The following is a 19,466-nucleotide window of genomic DNA, read 5'->3' on the forward strand; positions in this document are numbered from 1 at the left end:
GGATAATTGAAGTCCCCCATGATTACAACCCTGTCCTTCCTTGTCACCTCCCTGATCTGTTTCCTCATTTCAAGGTCCCCATCCGATTTCTGGTCTGGAGGACGATAGCACACCCCCAGTATTACATCGCTGCTCAAGCCTGGTAATTTAACCCACAGAGATTCTACGGTGGAGTCGGACCCACCTTCAATCTCTACTTTGCTGGATTCTATCCCTTCCTTAACATAAAGGGCCACCCCACCTCCAACACGCCCCTGCCTGTCCCTCCTGTAGAGTTTATAGCCCGGGATTGCGGTATCCCACTGATTCTCCGCATTCCACCAGGTTTCCGTTATGCCCACTATGTCAATATTTTCCCTTGTCACCAGACATTCCAGTTCTCCCACCTTTGCTCGTAGACTTCGGGCATTCGCATAAAAGCATTTATACAAGGAATGCCCCAGGACGGGCTGCTTATTCGCTCCTTTGTCCCTGCATCCTCTCATTGTGCCAAACTGTCTATCACATCCCATCTCCCTACCTTTCCCAATTTCTTCTCCTACCCTGCCTTTGTCTTGTTGTTCTCTAACCTCCCCATCCTCATCCCATAGGATGTGATGCCGATGCTGCATCACAGAGGTGAAGCAGCAAGTAGTGGCGGGAGCTCTCATCCCACAGCTCACACAAGAGGTTGAACAGTTGCCCTCAAGCTGAGAGCCATTGCGTCAGGCCAGCACGGGCTCCAGCAAATCTCCGGAGGGCCAGATGCTCATTGGAGACTGGGGGCTCCCTGAGGGCCAGATTGGAAGTCCTTGAGGGCCTCAAGTGGCCCCCGGGTCGAGGTTTGGGCATCCCTGTCATAAATGAACAATACAAAGAAGTTATTTATAAGTCAAATAAGGAATTTGTTTGATACTAAAAAGCACTGATTCTTAGTGGACCTAAATCCATTGAAGTACTAAGTCTTGTAAACAGCTGACTTCTACTCAACTCAGGTGACCTACCTGGAGCATATCAAGCAGCCCTTGCTGACAACCCTCCTCCATGCCATACTCATCTACAAGAATGCTGCCCAAGTACAGGAAGCAGGAGTGCTGATGCTCCTGGTACACGCTCACCATCTGCCGACAGAACCAAACAAGGATCAGTTGAAAAATAACTATCAGCAGCATTTTACAATTCAGAATTTAACAACCAAAATTACCACTTATTTATATAAATACTAAGATTTTCATGGTCCATATTTGTGACATTGAAATGAAAAATGTTCAAGCTGATAGGCTGTGGTCACATAAAACTGTTCTCACCTAACATTTCACCTATTATGAAATTAAAAACATAAATAAAGGAAAACTACTCAAAAGTTATATACCATGTTAGCACTTCATTTCCACATACTCTCCACCTGAACTGAGACAATTAGTGTATCCTGGGGTAAGCTTTTGACTCCTCCCTTCAAGAAAGGGAGCTCAGCCCAGGGCCTCTGAGAGGACATTAATCAGGGGATGCAAAGTTTCTTTTGAGCCCCTTTGCAAAGGGAGAGGGGTGAAACAGAGTGGGGGAGGGTGGTGATGGGAGAGCAGAATGTGGGCAAGGAGGGGCAAAACAAGGTGGGGAAGGGTGGAGACAGCTGGAAAAGTCTTTGGAGCCCATGTGGCATGCGCTTTGTGCAGAGTGCTTGCTTTTGCCTTGTTGGCAACCTTCAGTCTCAGAAGACTGCTATCGCACTCTGAATGGTGGTTCTGGAACAGAGTGTCCTCTCCAGTGCGCGAAGCCTGGGTAAAGTAGATATGGAGGATAGGCTGTTACCCATGCAGCAAATCCCCCCTCTCCACGTCGCTGAAATGGTCCAATGGAAAGGCAGAGGCCAATATGGTTGGTTCCAGCGACGTTGCAGGAGTTGCCAGAACGTGACTGTGACTGTGTTCAGCCATGAACTGCCTCGGGGACTCCGGCTCCGGATTTTGCCTTGAGGTTGACTCCTGAAGCCTCTTCCATAACTGGATCTTGCCACAAGGCAGTGGAGGTTTGGGATCAGAGTTTTCCTTCTCTCAGATGAGCTGCCTTCTCAGGCTGACGAGTCTCATCTACCCGGTGGCTGTTTAGTCACCTCTTACGACAAGTACAGCCAAACTGAGTGCCTATTCTTATCCCCCATCTCCCAGGGGTTAGAGTGCTTTTGACACCTAGACAAAATTCCTAGTACACCAACTTCTAAATGAACTGTTAAAAGCCAAAACCTGAGCTCTGTTTCATGCTCCACTGGATCGGATTGAAAGCTTCCAGGGGTAGTACAAGATCAAAACAAAGTATGGTTCCACACACTTAGAATTTTAAAAATACTTATTATATGTCAGGACTTCCATAGCCACAGGATCGGGCTGGCCCTGCCACAAGACATAAGCGTCAGACTTCGCCATACCTCTTTCTGTTCCCCAGTTTCAAAGAGGAACAGTGCAATGGAACAGGAACAATGCAGGAGAGGCAGGTAAAGGGCTAGAGTATCAAAGATGTTTTTCTTCCTAGATTGGAAAATGAGTGGCACTGGAGGGGAGCATACTTCATTTAACATTTAATTTATGGAAACATAAGGATGAAGGAATCAAAAGTATATTCTCCCACAGCCTAAATGCAACCCACTTTTCATATGGTCTCTGGTGACAAGAAGTAAAAGGATAAGGTTACCCTGTGTATCCAGTTCCTTTACAAGAACACCAAATGGTATCCAATGACCTTTCCCAGAGTTGGCCAGGTTATAACCTTTGAGCCTCATGAAAGTATGACTCAGTTAAATACTATACAAAATGCCTTTAGCAGAGCATGTAGTCTGAGTCACCAGCTCTGACACTCCTACACATGTTAGGTTGGCAGTTCTGGCACCTTCTGAAAGAGTGATGTTCAGGTTTCACGTTGCCTTCTGTTCCACCTGAAGCAAGTGATTTACAGTGAGCAAGTTCCCAGGTGCACAGGCATGTGCCCATGTGGTATAGGCAGCTAGATACAATAATATGGAAAACCAAACACACTCCTATGTTTCTAAAATCTTTTAAATGTAGAAAATCATGCAGATAATTAGCATCATTGTAATTAGGCTCACACTAGAATGGAAAGTGTCCTGTGTACACCAAAACCGACTTCTGCAGCAGCTGTAGTTCTGCATGCACTCCTTCATGGTAAGCAGTTCTACAAGCCAAAGAGCTACTGTAGCAGACCAGTTTCCTCCCAAGTGAAACTGTATTGAGGAGTGTTGTCTATGCATTCCTTGGCCTGATACATATGGCTTGTCTGTGGCTGCAGCCACATGCTCATGGTAGTGTCCCCAGTATCCCATGTGGACAACATGTCTGAGGAGATAGGAAAATGTAAGATCCCAGGAAATTTCTGGGCCCCTTCCTTTGGCTCCTGGGCCCCCTTTTTGACCCTGTAGTAAGTACAAATCTCACTGTTCTCTAGTGGGATCTCCATGTCTGGAGATCCCATCTCCAGTGGGATCAACATGTCTCCATGTTGGGAATTGCCTAAGCCATGCTCCTCAAGGGTTTGAACTGCCGGAAGCATGTGTGACCATGCTCTGGGAGATGTGCATGGCAAAGGTTGCATCCCCTGAGGCGAAGGTATTGATCTTGTAATGCCTGATAAACATATTGGGAGTACACCAGGTGGCTGCCCAGCACACAGTTTCCAGGGATGGATGAGCCCTGAATGCTGCGGAGATGGCGGCTCCTCATAAGGAGTGAACCATAATGCCCTTGGGGGCTCCATGCCAGTGGCCTTGGAGGCCTCAGTTATGGCCTCCCTCACTCACCTGGATACGGTAGAAGGTGACAACTTCCTGCCCTGGTCACTGGGCCTGTATGCTATGAACAGAGCCTCAATCTGTTGGAAGCTCAAGATTCTGGATAGGTAGAAGCTCACCACCCAACGTATGTTGAGGGTGTGCTAGTCCCTTTCCTTGGGGTAGGAGGGTTGGGGCAGAAGGTCAGAAGGATGACCTCCTGGGATGGTGGTTCACCTTGGGAAGAAAAGGAGGGTCAGTGCAAACTACTATCCTGTCCTCCATTGACAGGATATCAGGCAGAATCAATCATAGGTCTCTGGCAATGGAGAGTGCTGCTAGCTCTGAGACCCTCCTGGCGAAGGTTACCCCCACCAGGAAGGCTGTCTTCTGAGACAAAAGCTTAAGAGAGCAGGTAGCCATGGGTTCGAAGGGGGGGGGTCTCATAAGAGCCTGGAGAACCAGGGTTAGATTCCAGGTGGGAGCTCTGGGCAGGGGATGCGGGTTGACTAGGCTCACCCCCTTCTGGAATTTGTGTACATGTGGGTGAGAAGCCAGCGCCCTGCCCTTGGGAAACCCCAGGGTTGAGAATATGGCGGATACCTAGCATTGAGGGTGGCCATGCTAAGGTCCTTGTTGAGGCCAGCCTGTAGGAAATTCAGGAGGTCCCGGATTCTAAACTTCTCCAGGTCGATGTGCTGGGGAAGGCACCATTCAACCAGCACCTTCCAGTCCCACTATGGACCCTGTTAGTGGACCCCCTCCTGTTGAACAGAAGGGTGGAGAGAACGGAGGGGGAGTAACCTAACTTTGTAAGCTGCTCAACCTCTAGGCAGCAAGGTAGAGTGTTGCTGTCTGGGTTTGCAGTATCAGATCCTGAGATAGGAGGTCCAGCCAAAGTGGGAGGTGTCTGGGGTGGCTATAGTCAACTCATTCAGTTCTGCGTATGCCCACTGCGGCCAATCTGGAACTATGAGAAGGACCTTGCCCTGCTCTAACCTTACCTTGGCTAGGACCCTCTGCTTCATGGGAGGGAATGTGTACAATACCTCCCTGGGCTGCTGGCAGTGTAGGGCATCAATCCCCTTTGTGCTCAGGCAATGCTTGTGGGAGAAGAACCTTGGGAGCTGACGGTTGAGGTTGCTAGTGAACAAGTCCATGGTCAGAGGGCTGAACTTGTGGTTGATCAACACAAAGACTTGCTGGCACAGGTGACACTCTTGACTGGTCAAGCTCCTGCCTGCTCAGCCAGTCTGCTGCTGTGTTGTATAGCTATGTGTTCCATCCTGATGGCGCTGAGGTTCTTCTATGTCCATAGAAGAAATTTGTGCACCTCCCTCTACAGGGAGGAGCGGGTGCCCCCCTGGCAGCTGATGTATGCCCTGGCTGCTACGTTGTCTGTGTAGATCAGGATGTCCCTGTGCTGGGAGAACATCTGTGAGGCCACATCCACCAACGCTGGTCTGTGATAGTGGTGGGGTTCAACCTGACACACTTGCTCCTTTGTCTGAAGATAAAGTCCTGGAATGGGAGCAGCAGGCATTGCAGGGCCAGGACCCTGGTCTTAGCCCAGCAATGATGTCATGGCATGAGGTCAGCATGCCCAGGAGGAGAATGAGGATCAGCATGTCCAGTCTGGGTGACTTGAGGACCATGGAGAGTAGGGTAGCCATCTTGTCCCAACGCTCCTGGGACAGAAACACCTTGAACTGGGTGGAGTCAATGACTGCTCCCAGGTGCTCTATTGTCTGTGAGGGTGTGAAGTGGCTCTTTTCCAAGTTCAGGATGAACCCCTGACATTGCAGGCACTGGATGGTCTGGGACAGATGCAGCACCTCGAATTCTGGAGATGGTAATCTCAGGAAAATGTTGTTCAAGGACGAGAAGGTGGTCATGCCTCTTGTGCAGAGATGAGCAATCAGAACCACGAAGATCCTGGTAAATACCCTTGATGCCGAAGAGAGCCCGACTGGAAGGGCACAGTATTGGTAATGCTGGTTCTGGTAGCAGAATCTGAGGAAGTGCTGGTGGGCGGGGCAAATGGGCGCATGAAGGTACGTCTCCTGGATGTTCAGCAAGGTCATATAGTTGCGCCTCCGTATTGACATGAGGATGGAATGGAGTGTCTCCATTTAGAACTTCTGGTGGTGCATCCACTGATTAAGCCACTTGAGGTCCAGTATAGCTCAGGTGTCTCCAGTTCTTTTGGGCACCGTGAAGAGGTGGCACATGTGAACACTCTGGAACCTCGTTTGTCTTCCAGCACCAGCTCTATGGACCGAGCTTGGATGAGGTGCTGAATGGTCTCAAGAGTGTTGGTGTGTCTCAGTGGACACTTGGGTCTGAGCATTTGGAGGAACCGGTCTCAGGAAATGGTATGAAGCTCCAGGGAGTACCCTTGGCGCACTGTGTTGGCAAAGGCCATTTTTCTGATGGCCTTGGAGGGCAACGGGTAGCTCTCAGTGAATTGCTGGAGCCAAAGGACAAAGGCTCTTGCAAAGAGGGACAAGGCCACAAAGGCACGGAGGTCGCTCATGGAAGCCTCAAAGCCCCTTCTGACTGCAAGCTCCTTGGGGAGGTCCTTGGGGAGGCCATCACTATCTGTGGGCAGGACAGATGGAGCGCCCAGGGCTGTGACCAGAGAGACAACCAAGTCTCAAGAGGAGACTTAAGGCAGGCCATAACCTCTGGGGGTAGGTTGTAGAACCTGGTGGATGCCTTGCTGGATTCCCGGCCCTTGGCAGCATTGGTCCACACTTTGTTAATCAGTTGTTGGAAGACGGGGCATTGGGAACCACTGGGGGTCTCCAGCTAGTTGGGAAGACTGCTGGGGACACCCACTTTAGCTTGGCTCCTAAAGCCTCTGCTGAGACCTGGTTGACTTGCAGGTCGAACATCTGAATCATCCTGGAGATGAGCCTCTGGAACTGCTCTGTGAAGAGCTGTGACCCCTGAGGTTTCTGTTCATCACCCAATATCTTCCTCTATTGGAGGCGGCATAGGATCCCACTTCATCTGCGTCCTGTGGGCTGGGGTTCGCTCCAAGTCAGAGTTGTGAGCGGTGTGTCCCCTCTGCCTCCTGGGGGGGCAGAACTGGAGTGTCAGTTGGGAGATCCACGTGGGGGCTGACTGGAGGCATGGAGCCCGCCCTCTGGTTCTATGATAAGATTCCATGGCAGTAGATATGCTGGCTTGGACCATCTCCCTGATGGCACTTGAGAGTTGCCCCCCAGTCCAGGGCACTGAGGCCTGCACAGGGGGGTGGGCATCTTGGAGGGCTTGCTGGGGTTTGCCATGGGGGTGTCCAGCAGGGCTGGGGGTGACGGGTGACTCATCAAGGCTCTGACGTTGGCTGGGCCCGGCAGAAAGGCTGTGTCTGCCTGCACGGCCACATGTGCCTCCAAGATGGTGCCAGCCGGAGTGAGGACAGGGCTGCCAAGCAAAGCCAAGTGTCTTGATGCTCCTCCTGCCTCTCTCTGTTGGTGTACTCTCTGTTGGTAGGAAGGCCTAGAGTACCTAGAGGTCCTTGAACTAGTGACCTTCTGATGTTATCTTCAGGCTAGGCTCTACCCTCTAGGCCAGACCTCCTGCCCATGTAGCTCTGGAGGCCTGAGGCATCTGGGGTGCTTGTGGGCCCACCTGCAGCACCCCAGCCACGTGGAGAGGGGCAAGAGGCTCAATTGCACAAGACACAAGAAATTCAAAAAAGAGAGGCTGCCCTGCCTGTGCAATGGAATCAGAAATATAAAGAGGATTGAGAAAAGCCTTATTGAAAAACAGGGAAATCTGATTTTTGCCCAAGTACTTCCTGATGAACACGTGAGACATCATTGTAAGGGAGAAAGGGCCAGCCTATCTGAATACCTGTTTAGTGGACTGCTTTCTGTCTGAGATTCATCAACTCTACGTCAGAACATCCTAGCCCTGATAGGCTCTGTTGCTCAGCCTCTGGGCAGTCAGGTGTAGCATGTCTGGCTGGGGTTGCAGAGCAAAACGCTAGATGAGAATGTCCTTCTGTATTAGGTAGTGCAGTAACTGGAGTGACATATCTAGGAAGTTGGAAACCGTAGGAGACACTAGGACAACTTCTGATTCTTCCTACCAGTTTTTCCAAATGCACTTTGAGAAGGGTAGGAAGGCCTAGAGTACCTTTCTGGGCAATGGGTGATTTAAGGCATCAATCCTGTGGTGGCTCCCTTGGAGAAGAAATTTCCTACTTGCTGGCTGTCTGGTGACACAATGAGGTCTATCTCCATTGGTCTGTACCTGTGGGACAACTCTATGAATATTCCAGGGTGCGATTGCTACTCCACCTTCTCAGCAGACTGGTAGCTGAGCCAATCAGCTGCTGTGTTGTGATGCCCTGGGATGTGCTGTGCCCTGAAAGAACAGAGGTTGTCTTAGAAGAATAGACAGCAAGACTCCCTGTTCAAGTTTCAGATAGAGTCCCCCTTACTGTTTATGGTAATCATGTTAATGGATGCTTTGACAAGATATTGCCTGTGTAGATCATGATGTTCTTTTGAGTTATTGCAGGCAGGGATGCCCAGAAGGCCAGGAAGATTGCTCTCAGTTCCAGCTGATGCTGTGGTTGCTTTCATGACTGTCCAACACGCTAGAGCTGTCACCCCTCCTTTTGTGCTTCTCAACTACAGACATGTGAAGATTGTGTCCTTGGTGGGTCTTGAATTGGGGTTCCTCATCTCAGTCTGTGTGGCTCTAGTCACCGTCTCATGTTGCTGTGTATCATCTGGTCCAGGGGCATTCCCCGCTAGTGGTACGTAATGATGTATGGCTGTAGGGACAACATGCAATGTTGCAACCCTTGCCCTAAACTGTACCCAGGGAATGACCCAGGGAACTGTACGCTGGCAAGAAATTAACATTCCATGAGCTGGGCCATGATGACAGGATGTGGGTCCTTAAGCTCTGACAGGGGAGCGCAGTTCCCTAGACAGGTAGATCTTGTATGCTAGTGACCAGGATCTGCGATGGCTGCAGGCTGCTCTTCTTCATGTTGATCACAAAGCTGTGTTCTTGCAGACAGAGTACAGTTGTTTGCAAGTCCTGCTTCCCCTGTTACTGACAGTTAGAGCGAGTCAGTATATCATTCAGATATGGGTAAATGGCCACCTTCTGAAGTTGCAGATGCCATTGCCATTAGACTTAAGAATGGCTCCCTCTCTTGCGACCTTTTGGCGAGGCCTGAAGACCCTTCTGTTTAAACAAGCCTTCTGAGTTCTTGGCCTTTTTAACATCTTTTAAACATCTTTTAATATTTTTTACAGGCCTGATTCTTTTATGATTGCTGCTGCTCTATGCTCTTTTTACCTATTTTTTTATCTGACTGCTGTTTTTATGATATGTGTTAATATGTTTTTATTTGTTTTAAATTATTATTTAATCTGTTGTAAGCCGCCTTGAGTCCCTTCAGGGAGAAAGGCGGGGTAAAAATAAAGTTATAATTATAATTATTATTATTATTAGAACCTTGGAGAATACCCTCAGAGCTGAAGCCAAACTGAATGGGATAGCCATGTCTTTTTGGAATGTGGAGTTATGCCTCCTGTAGTGCAATGGATAGGATAGATAGGAGAATCTCCTTCTTTGCTTTCTCATCCATGTGTTCAGACATTTGAGGTCTAGGTTAGCTCTGACATCTCCTGACTTCTTGGGAAAGGTGAAAAAAATGGGAGTAGACCTGGAACTACCCTGCATTAGAGGCACCATCTTGAGGAACTAGCAGTATGATGTGGATTCTGTCCACTGGCTGCTAAACTCCTGTAACCCACCTCCCCCAGCAGCGGATAGCTGCCCCAGGGACTCATGCCAACTGCTGCTTGGTTGACATGCTGATAGTGGGCTTTGTACCGTGCCAGTTGGTCTGGTGCCATGACCCTTGTGGAAAGTTGGGTAGCATCCAAGGAGAAGTGTGCAGAAAAGGTAGTAGCAAGGGTAGCAAGGTGACTTCTTCAGGTCATCTTGGAAGCCATTAGGGCAGTGTTTCTCAAACTGTGAATTGGTACCCACTAGGTGGGTCATGAACCCATTTTAGGTGGGTTCCTTATACTGTCTGATGATGTCACTTCTGGTAATGACATCACTCCCAGGTTAATGACCACTTCTGGTGAATCTTGACAGAGTGGCATTCTAAAAAGTGGGTCCTGGTACTAAAAGTTTTGAGGACAACTGCTAGAGAGTCGTCATTTAGCAGGTCCTGGATCCAAAGGTATGATGCCCACACAAAGAGTGAGCTCAAGACTGAAGCCTGCAGTGTGCCAGCTGATGCCTATTATACAATGCAGCCTCTATTTACCTGTCTGAAGCATCCCTAGAAATTCCCTTGCTGTCTGAGGAGAGGATGGAAGTGGATCACTAGATGGTGACTGGCACATCAACTAAGGGTGTTCTTCGCCAGTGGCATAGCTAAGAGGGTGCAGGGGGTAGCAGTGGCACCGGACATCAAGCTTTAGGGGGGCAACAAGCTGAGCTTAACACTAGTGACCGAAACTGTAAAAATCTTGGTATGTATGAATAATTAATACCATTGTGTTATATATCATTGGAAAGGTATAACTGTCCCTCCTCACCCCAGCACAGTGTCTTGAACCAAACAGGGGCACACTTTTTATTTACTTAATTAAATTTGATTTTGTCTGCTGGGGGGGGGGGGGCTACAAATCTTCTTTGAGCCCAGGTAGCAGATAGATGCCTTAGCTATGCCACTGACTGGGGGGAGGCAGCAGAACAAGTGGGTGATAAGCTGCTGGGGGGAGTAGATAGGTTCCTCCTCCCAATTTTCACTTTTTAAAAAGTCCAGGTGTGACATCACTTCCGTTGTCACATCATTTCTGGGGCAACATTTTGAGCTTGGTACCAGGCTATATAATCATTAGCTATGCCACTGTTCTTCTCAGTATCATTCTATGAGAGGGTGTAAAACTTGCTGGAGAGCCTATGTGACCTTCAACCTCTTAGTAGAGGTTGTCCACTCCTCCAGAAGCACCCTGAAGAACTCAGCAACTCTGGCTGAGGGCACAGGTGTGGTCACTGGCTGAGGATTTGTATTGGAGACCCAGCAGTCAGTATGTGTAGCTCCAGACCAGCCATTTTCAACCACTGTGCCACAGCACACTGGTGTGCTGTGAATGGTCCCCAGGTGTGCTGTGGGAATTTGGGAGAGGGTCATTTATTAGTAGGGCCACTGGGGATGTGAGCCTCCCATTGATAGCACAGTGTGCCTTATCAATTGTAAAAAAAACTGATGGTTTGTCTTGACTATTTTAATACCTTGCCAGTTTGCCCTGAGATGAAAAAGGTTGAAAATAACTGCTCTAGGCACTGAGGTTGTTGCAGGCATTCCAGCCCAGTATGACCCTCTTGCGTTTGTGCCTTCCAGTGTATTCTTGGTGTGGCAAGGGTGTACTCTAGAGCAGGGGTCTCCAAATGTTTTGGCCAGAGGGCCGCATCAATATTTGGCATGATGTTGAGGGGTGGAAAAAAATTTAAATATAAAATTTAAATAAATAAATTAAAGGTGGAACTTAGATGATTGAATCAATGAATGAATGGGCTCATTCATTCAACCTCTCTGGCCCTCAGAACACCCTCCAGACACAAGCAGAGCACAGTTCTGGTCATGTTCAGCTGAGTAGGCCAGAGGCTTTCAGGGGACAAGAGGTTGGCCGTGGGCCAGATAGAGGCTTGCTGTGGGCCACATCTGGCCCCCGGGCTGGGGTTTGGAGACCCCTGGTCTAGAGTCCTGGTTCTGAATCTTGCCCATGGGATCACATTCTGGTATGAGAAGGTGAGCAACCTGAAGAGTTGGGCTAAGGTCAGAACATATGAATGTTAGGGCTTCAGAACTGCTGACAGATAGAGATGATATCTTGGACTGTTTCTCTTCTGACAGCCTGACTCTAAATACCCAGGTGCTCAGGGTCACACCCAGGTGCTCTATTGCCTGAGGCAGGTGGAGTTTGCTGTTATTGAAGTTTATCACAAATTGCTGCTGTTGCTGGAGATGCTCAACAGTGAGCTGCATGTCTTTCTTGCTCTGAGTGAGTGAGGATGTTATCCAGGTAGACTTCCACTCTATTGGTGTACCTGTGCTATCAGTGCCACAAGTACTTTGAAGAACACCCTCAGGGTTGATGACAGGCTGAATGGCAATGCACAGTACTGGAAACACTGCCTGTGTATTGAAGTAGCCTCCTGTGTGCTGTGTGAAATGTGGAGGTAGGTCCCTTGGAGGCCAGGAAATTGCCCTGCCTTATTGCCATCATGATGGATCTGAGTGTCTCCATTCTGTTGCTTTCTCATCCCATGTTCAGCCACTTCTGGTAAAGTATCACTCGAACTTCCCCTGACTTCCTGGAGACTGTGAAGAATGATACTCGTCCAATGTGTCAGGCTCCATGGTCCTGATCTGCAGGAGGTGCTGGATTGCTTCTAGTGTCAGGCTGTGCTTTGTGTTGAGCCTGGGCCTAAGAAATTGAATGAACCTGTTCCTTGGGTAAGCACACACTTCCAGGGCATACTCTCTCTGGACCGTCTCAAGAACCCAGTGGTCTGACATGCTTCACCCACTGGTTTATGAATCTCCGGAGATTCCCCCTCCTCACGGCTGTGGGAGATTGGGCTGTGATGTCATGATTGCTGGTTCTTGGTTGAGGAGGCAAGATTGCTGGTAGTGGGACTTGTAGCTGAGTTTGCAAGGTTGCCAGGCTTAAGAGAAACCTCTGTTGCTGCCTCTGGGCATTGTATTGCTGTGTTGGTACACACAAAATGGCTGCCTTGGGTTCCACCATAGCTGCCTGTAGTGACAGCTTCCTCACTCTCTGGTAAAGTTTTTCTTTTTTCTTGACCAGTACTGTGGTGAAACCCAAGGTACCTACTGGTGCATCTACTAGGGAGTCTTTTGTTGATGTATGTCCCTCTGTGACTGCGCACAGAACCTGGTGGTGGGTCTCTGCTTCTGACTGGGCTGGCCACTCTCTAGCAGCATCAGAAAGGATTGAGGGAAGAGGGAATCTACAAGAGGTGTCCCATTGTGTTGGGAATGCTGCACTGCACCCCCACACATTTCAGGGCTTGCCCATCTCATCAGGCTGGTTGTCCTGTTGTAGTTGCCCAGATTCCTGTCCAAGACTCTTGTGACCTTCTGGAGCATTATCTGAAAAAAAATTCAGGTGAGAACAGGCGGGGCTCCTACCTGTCCTGCTTCTGATCAGATAGCTCCCCTTTCTCTAACAACAAACCAGATAGGTAGTCATCCTTAGAGGGGACCTCAGGGGTGTTCCCCTAGGTCAGTAGGGGTGAACCATGGCCTATGGACTGTCTGATGTCAGAAAAATACCTTCCCCATGCAAATTTTTGCATTACTGCCACTTCTCTTTCCAGCTGATCACTACAGAAACTCACACTGAGCAGCTGCTTCTGCCTGGAAATCTGGGTGCATAGCCTGCTGGAGTGACAGGCAGCAGAAGCAAGTTTCTGGAGTGATTGGTTGGAAAGATAAGTGGCTGCAGCACAGAACTCTAAGCACTGCATTGGGAAGGCATTTGCTAGAAGCAGCAATCCCTCAATTTGGAGATCACTACTCTAGGCCAGCAATTTTCAACCAGTGTGCTGTGACACACTGGTATGCTGTGAAAGGTCCACAGATGCAGATGCAGGAACTTGGAGCATAGTGGTTGAAAATGGTTGAAAAACTCTTCCAGATTCTTCAGTTTTGTTTCCAGGGCAATTGCCTGTACTAATGAATATAATTCTTTCACCACCTGTCCTCAGCTCCTGAGCACCTGTCCTCAGTGCTCCTGTCCTCAGCTATGAGTTTTAGGTGGTTCAATAGGGAGAATTAACCTGCTCTTTGCCACACCAGCAGTGTGTGTGCCACAGTCTCTGCTGCCAGAATGATGGGGGAGATGGGCACATTTCAGTGTCAATTGCGCAGCACAAAGCTGCCTAGCTTTCTCATCTCACCCTTAATGAAGGAGTGGGATCTCTCCTAAATGTGCTGCGGGTCACCTTCCTGTTGAGGATTCTTGAAATCATGAGTTAAAGAAGGGTTGAGTTTCTTCTTCTGCTGCTACTAGTGCCTGCTGACAATACCCACAGGTTGATCTCCTCTTCTTGTGCAGCTCGTTCCTTTCTGCCACCTGGCTCATTGTGTGGGATGTTCAAATAAAGATTGCATTTGCCCTTAATGTACAAGTGAAATGAACACATCACAACTTGGATGCCACAATGACAATGTCTAGTGATGTCCCTTTGGCAACTGCCTGTCCAGTTTTGTGGATTCTTTTCAGCTTGTACAGACTGAGGATGTAGACACTTTGGAGTGAGGCCATCTGCCTGCTTGACCCTTGCCCAGCTTGGCTAATAAGAGCTGCTGGGGGGGGGGCTGGCCAAGTGGACAGGGAGGGTACAGCCTGAAGATGTGGACAGACTCCTTTGGAGTGTGAGGCCATCTACCTGCCTGCTCAGTGGCTTTCAATACCATTGACCATGTAACCCTTCTGGGTCAATTGACACAGTTAGGAGTTGGAGGCACTGTTCTGCAGTGGATTGGTACTCCTACTTGGAAGATCAGTCCCAGATGGTGGTGCTGGGGAATGCCTGTTCGACACCCTCACCTTTGAGGTGCGGGGTACTACAGGGTTCAATTCTGTCCCCCGTGCTATTTAACATCTACATAAAACTGGGAGAGGTTTGGAGTGGGGTGCCATCAATATGTTGCTGACACCCAGCTCTATCTCCCCTTTCCCCCAGGGTAGTGGTTGGGGTCCTTGAGCGCTGTCTGGAGGCGGTGGGGATCTGGATGAGGGCTAACAAGCTGAAATTAAATCCGGAGAAGACAGAGGTTCTCCTGGTTCAGAAATCCTTGATGCAGGTGCTGGAGTATCGGCCTGCACTGAATGGGGTTGCACTCCCCCTGAAGGAGCAGGTTGGCAGCTTGGGGGTCTGCCTAGATTCACAGCTGCTCCTGGATTCTCAGGTGGTGGCTATGGCCAGGGGGGCCTTTGCTCACCTTTGGCCGGTATGCCAGCTGTGGCCGTACTAGGATTGTGCAGACCTGGTCATGGTGATCCATGCCACAGTGACATCGAGGTTAGATTATTGTAACACGCTCTCTGTGGGGCTGCCATTGAAGACAGTTCGGAAACTGCAATTAGTGCGCAATGTAGCGGCCCGTGTGGTTAGTGGAGGTAGGCAGTTTGACTCTGTTGGGTCACTTCTCCAGTGGCTGCATTGGCTGCCCATTCGTTTCTGGGTGCAATTCTAGGTGCTGGTTTTGACCTTAAAGCTCTATACTGCTCTGGGCCAGGGTATCTTAGAGATCACCTACTCCCATATAATCTGGCCCTTCCCCTTAGGTCAGTGGTTCTTGAACTTTTTTGGCCCACATCTCCCCTGATCCTTGTGATCATTGGCCACGGCTCCCCATTATATCACCTCACTTCAGTTACCCCCAAAATGGGGAAGAAGGTGTTATAATTATACACTAGAAACAAAAAAACAAGAGAAGTCAAATCTTCAGCAGAGCTGCCAGCACTCTACAGCTGCAATCCTAACCACACTTACCTGAGAGTAAGCTCCACTGAACAAAATATGACTTACTTCGGAGTAAACCTGTTAGGATTGTGCCCTGAGTTTGTAAGCAGCACCCCTGGAGGGTTTTGGAAATGGATGTTTTTTTCTTTCTTTTAAGGGGGGGGGGGAGTGATGAATTTGCTGGGGGAGAGGAAGACTTTATTTTATGTAATCTGCTAATTGCAAACTGATGTGAAACTGAGACCCAGAGACTGTTTGGCTGCAATTCTAACCTCACTTTCCAGGAGTAAGTCCCATTCAACACAATAGGACTTGCCTCAGAGTAGACCTAGCTAGGATTGTGCCTTTTGTCTTATAATAGCAGCCAACATGGGAAGTACCCTCCCCAAAAAAGGAGACAGGAGGAAGAAGGGGGATGACTGAAAAGGAATGGGTGTTTTTATTTTTTAATCAATTTTTGGAGACAAAGCCATCAAGAATGGCTTTTTTTTCTTTTCTGAAGGGGGAGGAAAAAGAGAAAGGTGAAGATCCTTGGTTAACCCGACACAGACCCCAAGCCTATGTAGGTCTACTCAGAAGTAAGTCCCATTTGAGTCAATGGGGCTTATGCTCAGGAAAGCGTGGATAGGATTGCAGCCACACAGAGCAAGATCACAACTCACCCCAAAGTAGATGGGGGCATGCTCACACACATACACCCCAACATGCAGATGCCGCCCCTATTCCCCCCAGGCAAGATGGAGGAATGCAGGCTGGGGCATTTGGACATCCCCCCCACTAAGAGCAGGCTGAACTCCCTCCTTCCCAAGCAGAGGAGAGAGCTTCATAGCTCTCTCTAGGTCAGGTTTCCATCCCAGTTTGAAGCCTGACAGGAGCATGCCCTGTGCTGATGAGATGCAGCACCTCTGCCACTGCCCAGCCAGCCTTCTCTCCCACCTCCCCCCATCATGTTTCACAGGCCCTCCCCACCTCACACTGCCCCACCCACCTCGTTCACAGCCACAGAAAAGCAGCAAGTCAGGAGGCAGCCTGTGCAGCTGAGCTGAGTTGGGCAGCTGTGGCCAACTCTCCACAAGCCCCTGGAGGCTAGCCATACCTCCCCACCGATTGAATACCTCAGATATAGGCTAATGGGTTCTGAGCTGTCTGAGACAGATGAGAGAGATCTTGGGGTCCTTTTGGACAACTCAATGAAAGTGTCGACCCAAAGCGTGGCGGCAGTAAAGAAGGCTAATTCCATGCTTTGGATCATTAGGATAGGCATTGAGAATGAGACAGCTAATATTATAATGCCCTTGTACAAATCAATGGTAAGGCCACACCTGGAGTATTGCATCCAGTTCTGGTCGCCACATCTCAAAAGGAATATAGTGGAGATGGAAAAGGTGCAAAAGAGAGCAACAAAAATGATTACTGGGCTGGGGCACCTTCCCTATGAGTAAAGGCTACAGCGTTTGGGCCTTGGGACTATTCCAGTGTTTTTCCAGGAAAAAGGGGGTGGCTGAAAAGGAATGGGTATTTTTATTTTTTAATCAATTTTTGGAGACAAAGCCATCAAGAGTGGCTTTTTTTTCTTTTCTGAAGGGGGAGGAAAAAGAGAAAGGTGAAGATCCTTGGTTAAGCTGACACAGACCCCAAGCCTATGTAGGTCTACTCAGAAGTAAGTCCCATTTGAGTCAATGGGGCTTACTCCCAGGAAAGCGTGCATAGGATTGCAGCCACACAGAGCAAGATCACAACTCACCCCAAAGTAGATGGGGGCATGCTCACACACATACACCCCAACATGCAGATGCCGCCCCTATTCCCCCCAGGCAAGATGGAGGAATGCAGGCTGGGGCATTTGGACATTCCCCCCACTAAGAGCAGGCTGGGCTCCCTCCTTTCCAAGTGGAGGAAAGTGCTGTGTCGCTCTCTCTAGGTCAAGCTACCCTCCCAGTTTGAAGCCTGACAGGAGCGTGCCCTGTGCTGATGAGAGGCAGCACCTCTGAAGCTGCCCAGCCAGCCTTCTCTTGATTTGGTGGGATGGCACCTCCCCCCAACATGTTTCACATACCCTTCCCACCTCACACTGCCCCACCCACCATAGCTGCAGAAAAGCAGCAAGTAGGGAGGCAGCATGTGCAGCTGAGCTGAGCAGCTATGTCCACCTCTCTCCCGAAGATGCCTCATGACACTCCTGGGGCTAGCCACACCTCCCTGGGGAACCCCTACACAGATTTAATACCTCAGCCTTAGGTCATTGGAGAAAGCCTTTTTACAAGTGCCACCGCCCAGGGAGGTATGTGGGGCAGCTGCAAGAAATAGTGCCTTCTCAGCAGTGGCACCAACACTCTGGAACTCCCTCCCCCTTGATTTATGAACTGTTCCCTCTCTTGAAACTTTCCAGTGAGGCCTGAAGACATTTCTTTTCAGACAAGCCTTCTGAGTTCCTGGCTTTTTTAACATCATTTAACTTTTAAAGGGTTGGGGTCTTTTAATAAACTGCTGATGTCTGCTACTTTTATATCTTTCTATCTGATTGCTGTTTTTAAGAATATTTTTTGTTATTAATGTTTTAATCTTGTTTTAATTCATGTTTTTGTGATTTTAATGATTGTTGTAAGCTGCCTTGGGTCCCTTCAGGGAGAAAGGCGGGGCACAAATGAAGTAAATAAATAAATAAAATGTGAAAAAGAGGTGAGCTGCTATTGTGCTGCATTGCTGGATCTTCATGTGTGCTGTAGCCAATAAAGCTTTCCCTTTGTACCTGAGAAACTGAGGGCTGCTGCTGCTGAAGTACAAGTGCTGAGAAAAAGGTCTCCACCCTTTTCTGAAGACTTGTTCTTTGCTGAATAAAGAGTAGACTCTGTTGCCTGGTTGCAGGACAAGATCAGTTTGGGGAACACTGAGAGCCCCCATCCCAGAAGACTCAGTTCATCTGACCCTGCTTGCCTCCCAGATGCCAAGACTGAGCCACCTACAGGACCATTGGAGAAGAGAGATGACTGAGACATGGATTCTCTAGGAGCAAGCCGAAGAACTTATTACCTGCATTTGAGGCAAGATCAGTCTGGGAATTCCAGGGAGCCCTTCCCTCCCGAACAACACCATGTGGACCTTACCTGCCCAAGATGGAGGAGCTTCCCAGAAACTGGAGACTAAGTCACCTTGGAACCACTAGAGAACATGTATATCCAATAAAAATAAACTTATATGTAAGTCATGCATGCATGTGTGTGAGTTTTCTCTGTTACCTGAGTGACCAGTGGCTGCAAGAGTGCTGCTGACCCTTTGCCTACACAACGGACAGCAAAGCGCAGGCATCGGCAGCAGCGTTCCACAATGCGGTTATCAGCACGGTATTTGTTCAGGGTCTCTGACAGAACTGGCCAGATCTGCACAAAAGGATTAAAGATGTGACAGAGAAAAAAATAGTTTTCAGTGAAAATTATCACAAGGAGCTTCAAAAGACACCCAAATCCAACTGTAACAAAATAGCTCACACACATTGCTTTGCAATGAACAAAACTCTTTTTCATTAGTTTGGAGTAGAGAATTAACTGATACCTAGCTTATAACGGAAGCTTATACTGCAAGCATGGTGACTATGAAACTAAACTGGGAACCAAGGAGTCCTCAGTTCACAGAAATACTCAATTCACATAACTGTAGGTGAAACTTTCAACCCCAAGGAGCTATATAATAGTGAGAGCATGTTATTGTCATCTGGATCAAAAACCTGAAGGACACCCTGAAACGAAAAAAAAAAAAAAATCAGGAAGGCATAAGTGAGGGATAAGGTTGCAATCATGGGGGACTTCAATTATTTTATTTATTTTATTTTTCAAATTTTTATACCGCCCTTCCTCCAAAGAGCTTAGGGTGGTGTACACAGCTGCTCCCCTCCTTCTGTCCTCCCAACAACCCTGTGAGGTAGGTAAGGCTGAGAGACTGGCCCAAGCTCACCCAGGAAGCTTCATGGTTGAGGGGGGATTCGAACCTATAATTTGATATAATTATCCTCATATCTAGGTCAGTTCATGCTCTGGTCATGAAAAAGAGTCTGGATTTCTTAATATGCTGTGCCTTGCCCAATTAGTCATGGGGCTCACCAAAGACAGGCGTCTCTGAACTTGCTAGTATGTGGTACTCAAGACCTGGCTAGGAATGTGAA

The 19,466-nt window shown here is 48.7% G+C and overlaps 1 protein-coding gene across 2 annotated transcripts in view; it reads right to left on the reverse strand.

Annotated features, from left to right (window-relative positions):
• Window positions 1-19,466, reverse strand: part of TNPO3 (transportin 3) — a 291,077-nt gene that overhangs the window by 67,151 nt on the left and 204,460 nt on the right. For both annotated transcript variants that reach the window (XM_066634005.1, XM_066634006.1), the window contains 2 exons: window positions 18,547-18,687; window positions 984-1,100 (listed from right to left, as the gene is read on the reverse strand). In XM_066634005.1, coding sequence (XP_066490102.1) covers window positions 984-1,100; window positions 18,547-18,687 — 258 coding nt within the window. The remainder of the gene's footprint in view (window positions 1-983; window positions 1,101-18,546; window positions 18,688-19,466) is intronic.

The sequence above is a fragment of the Tiliqua scincoides genome, chromosome 7 (assembly GCF_035046505.1).
Source record: "Tiliqua scincoides isolate rTilSci1 chromosome 7, rTilSci1.hap2, whole genome shotgun sequence".
Taxonomy (NCBI): Eukaryota; Metazoa; Chordata; class Lepidosauria; order Squamata; family Scincidae; genus Tiliqua; species Tiliqua scincoides.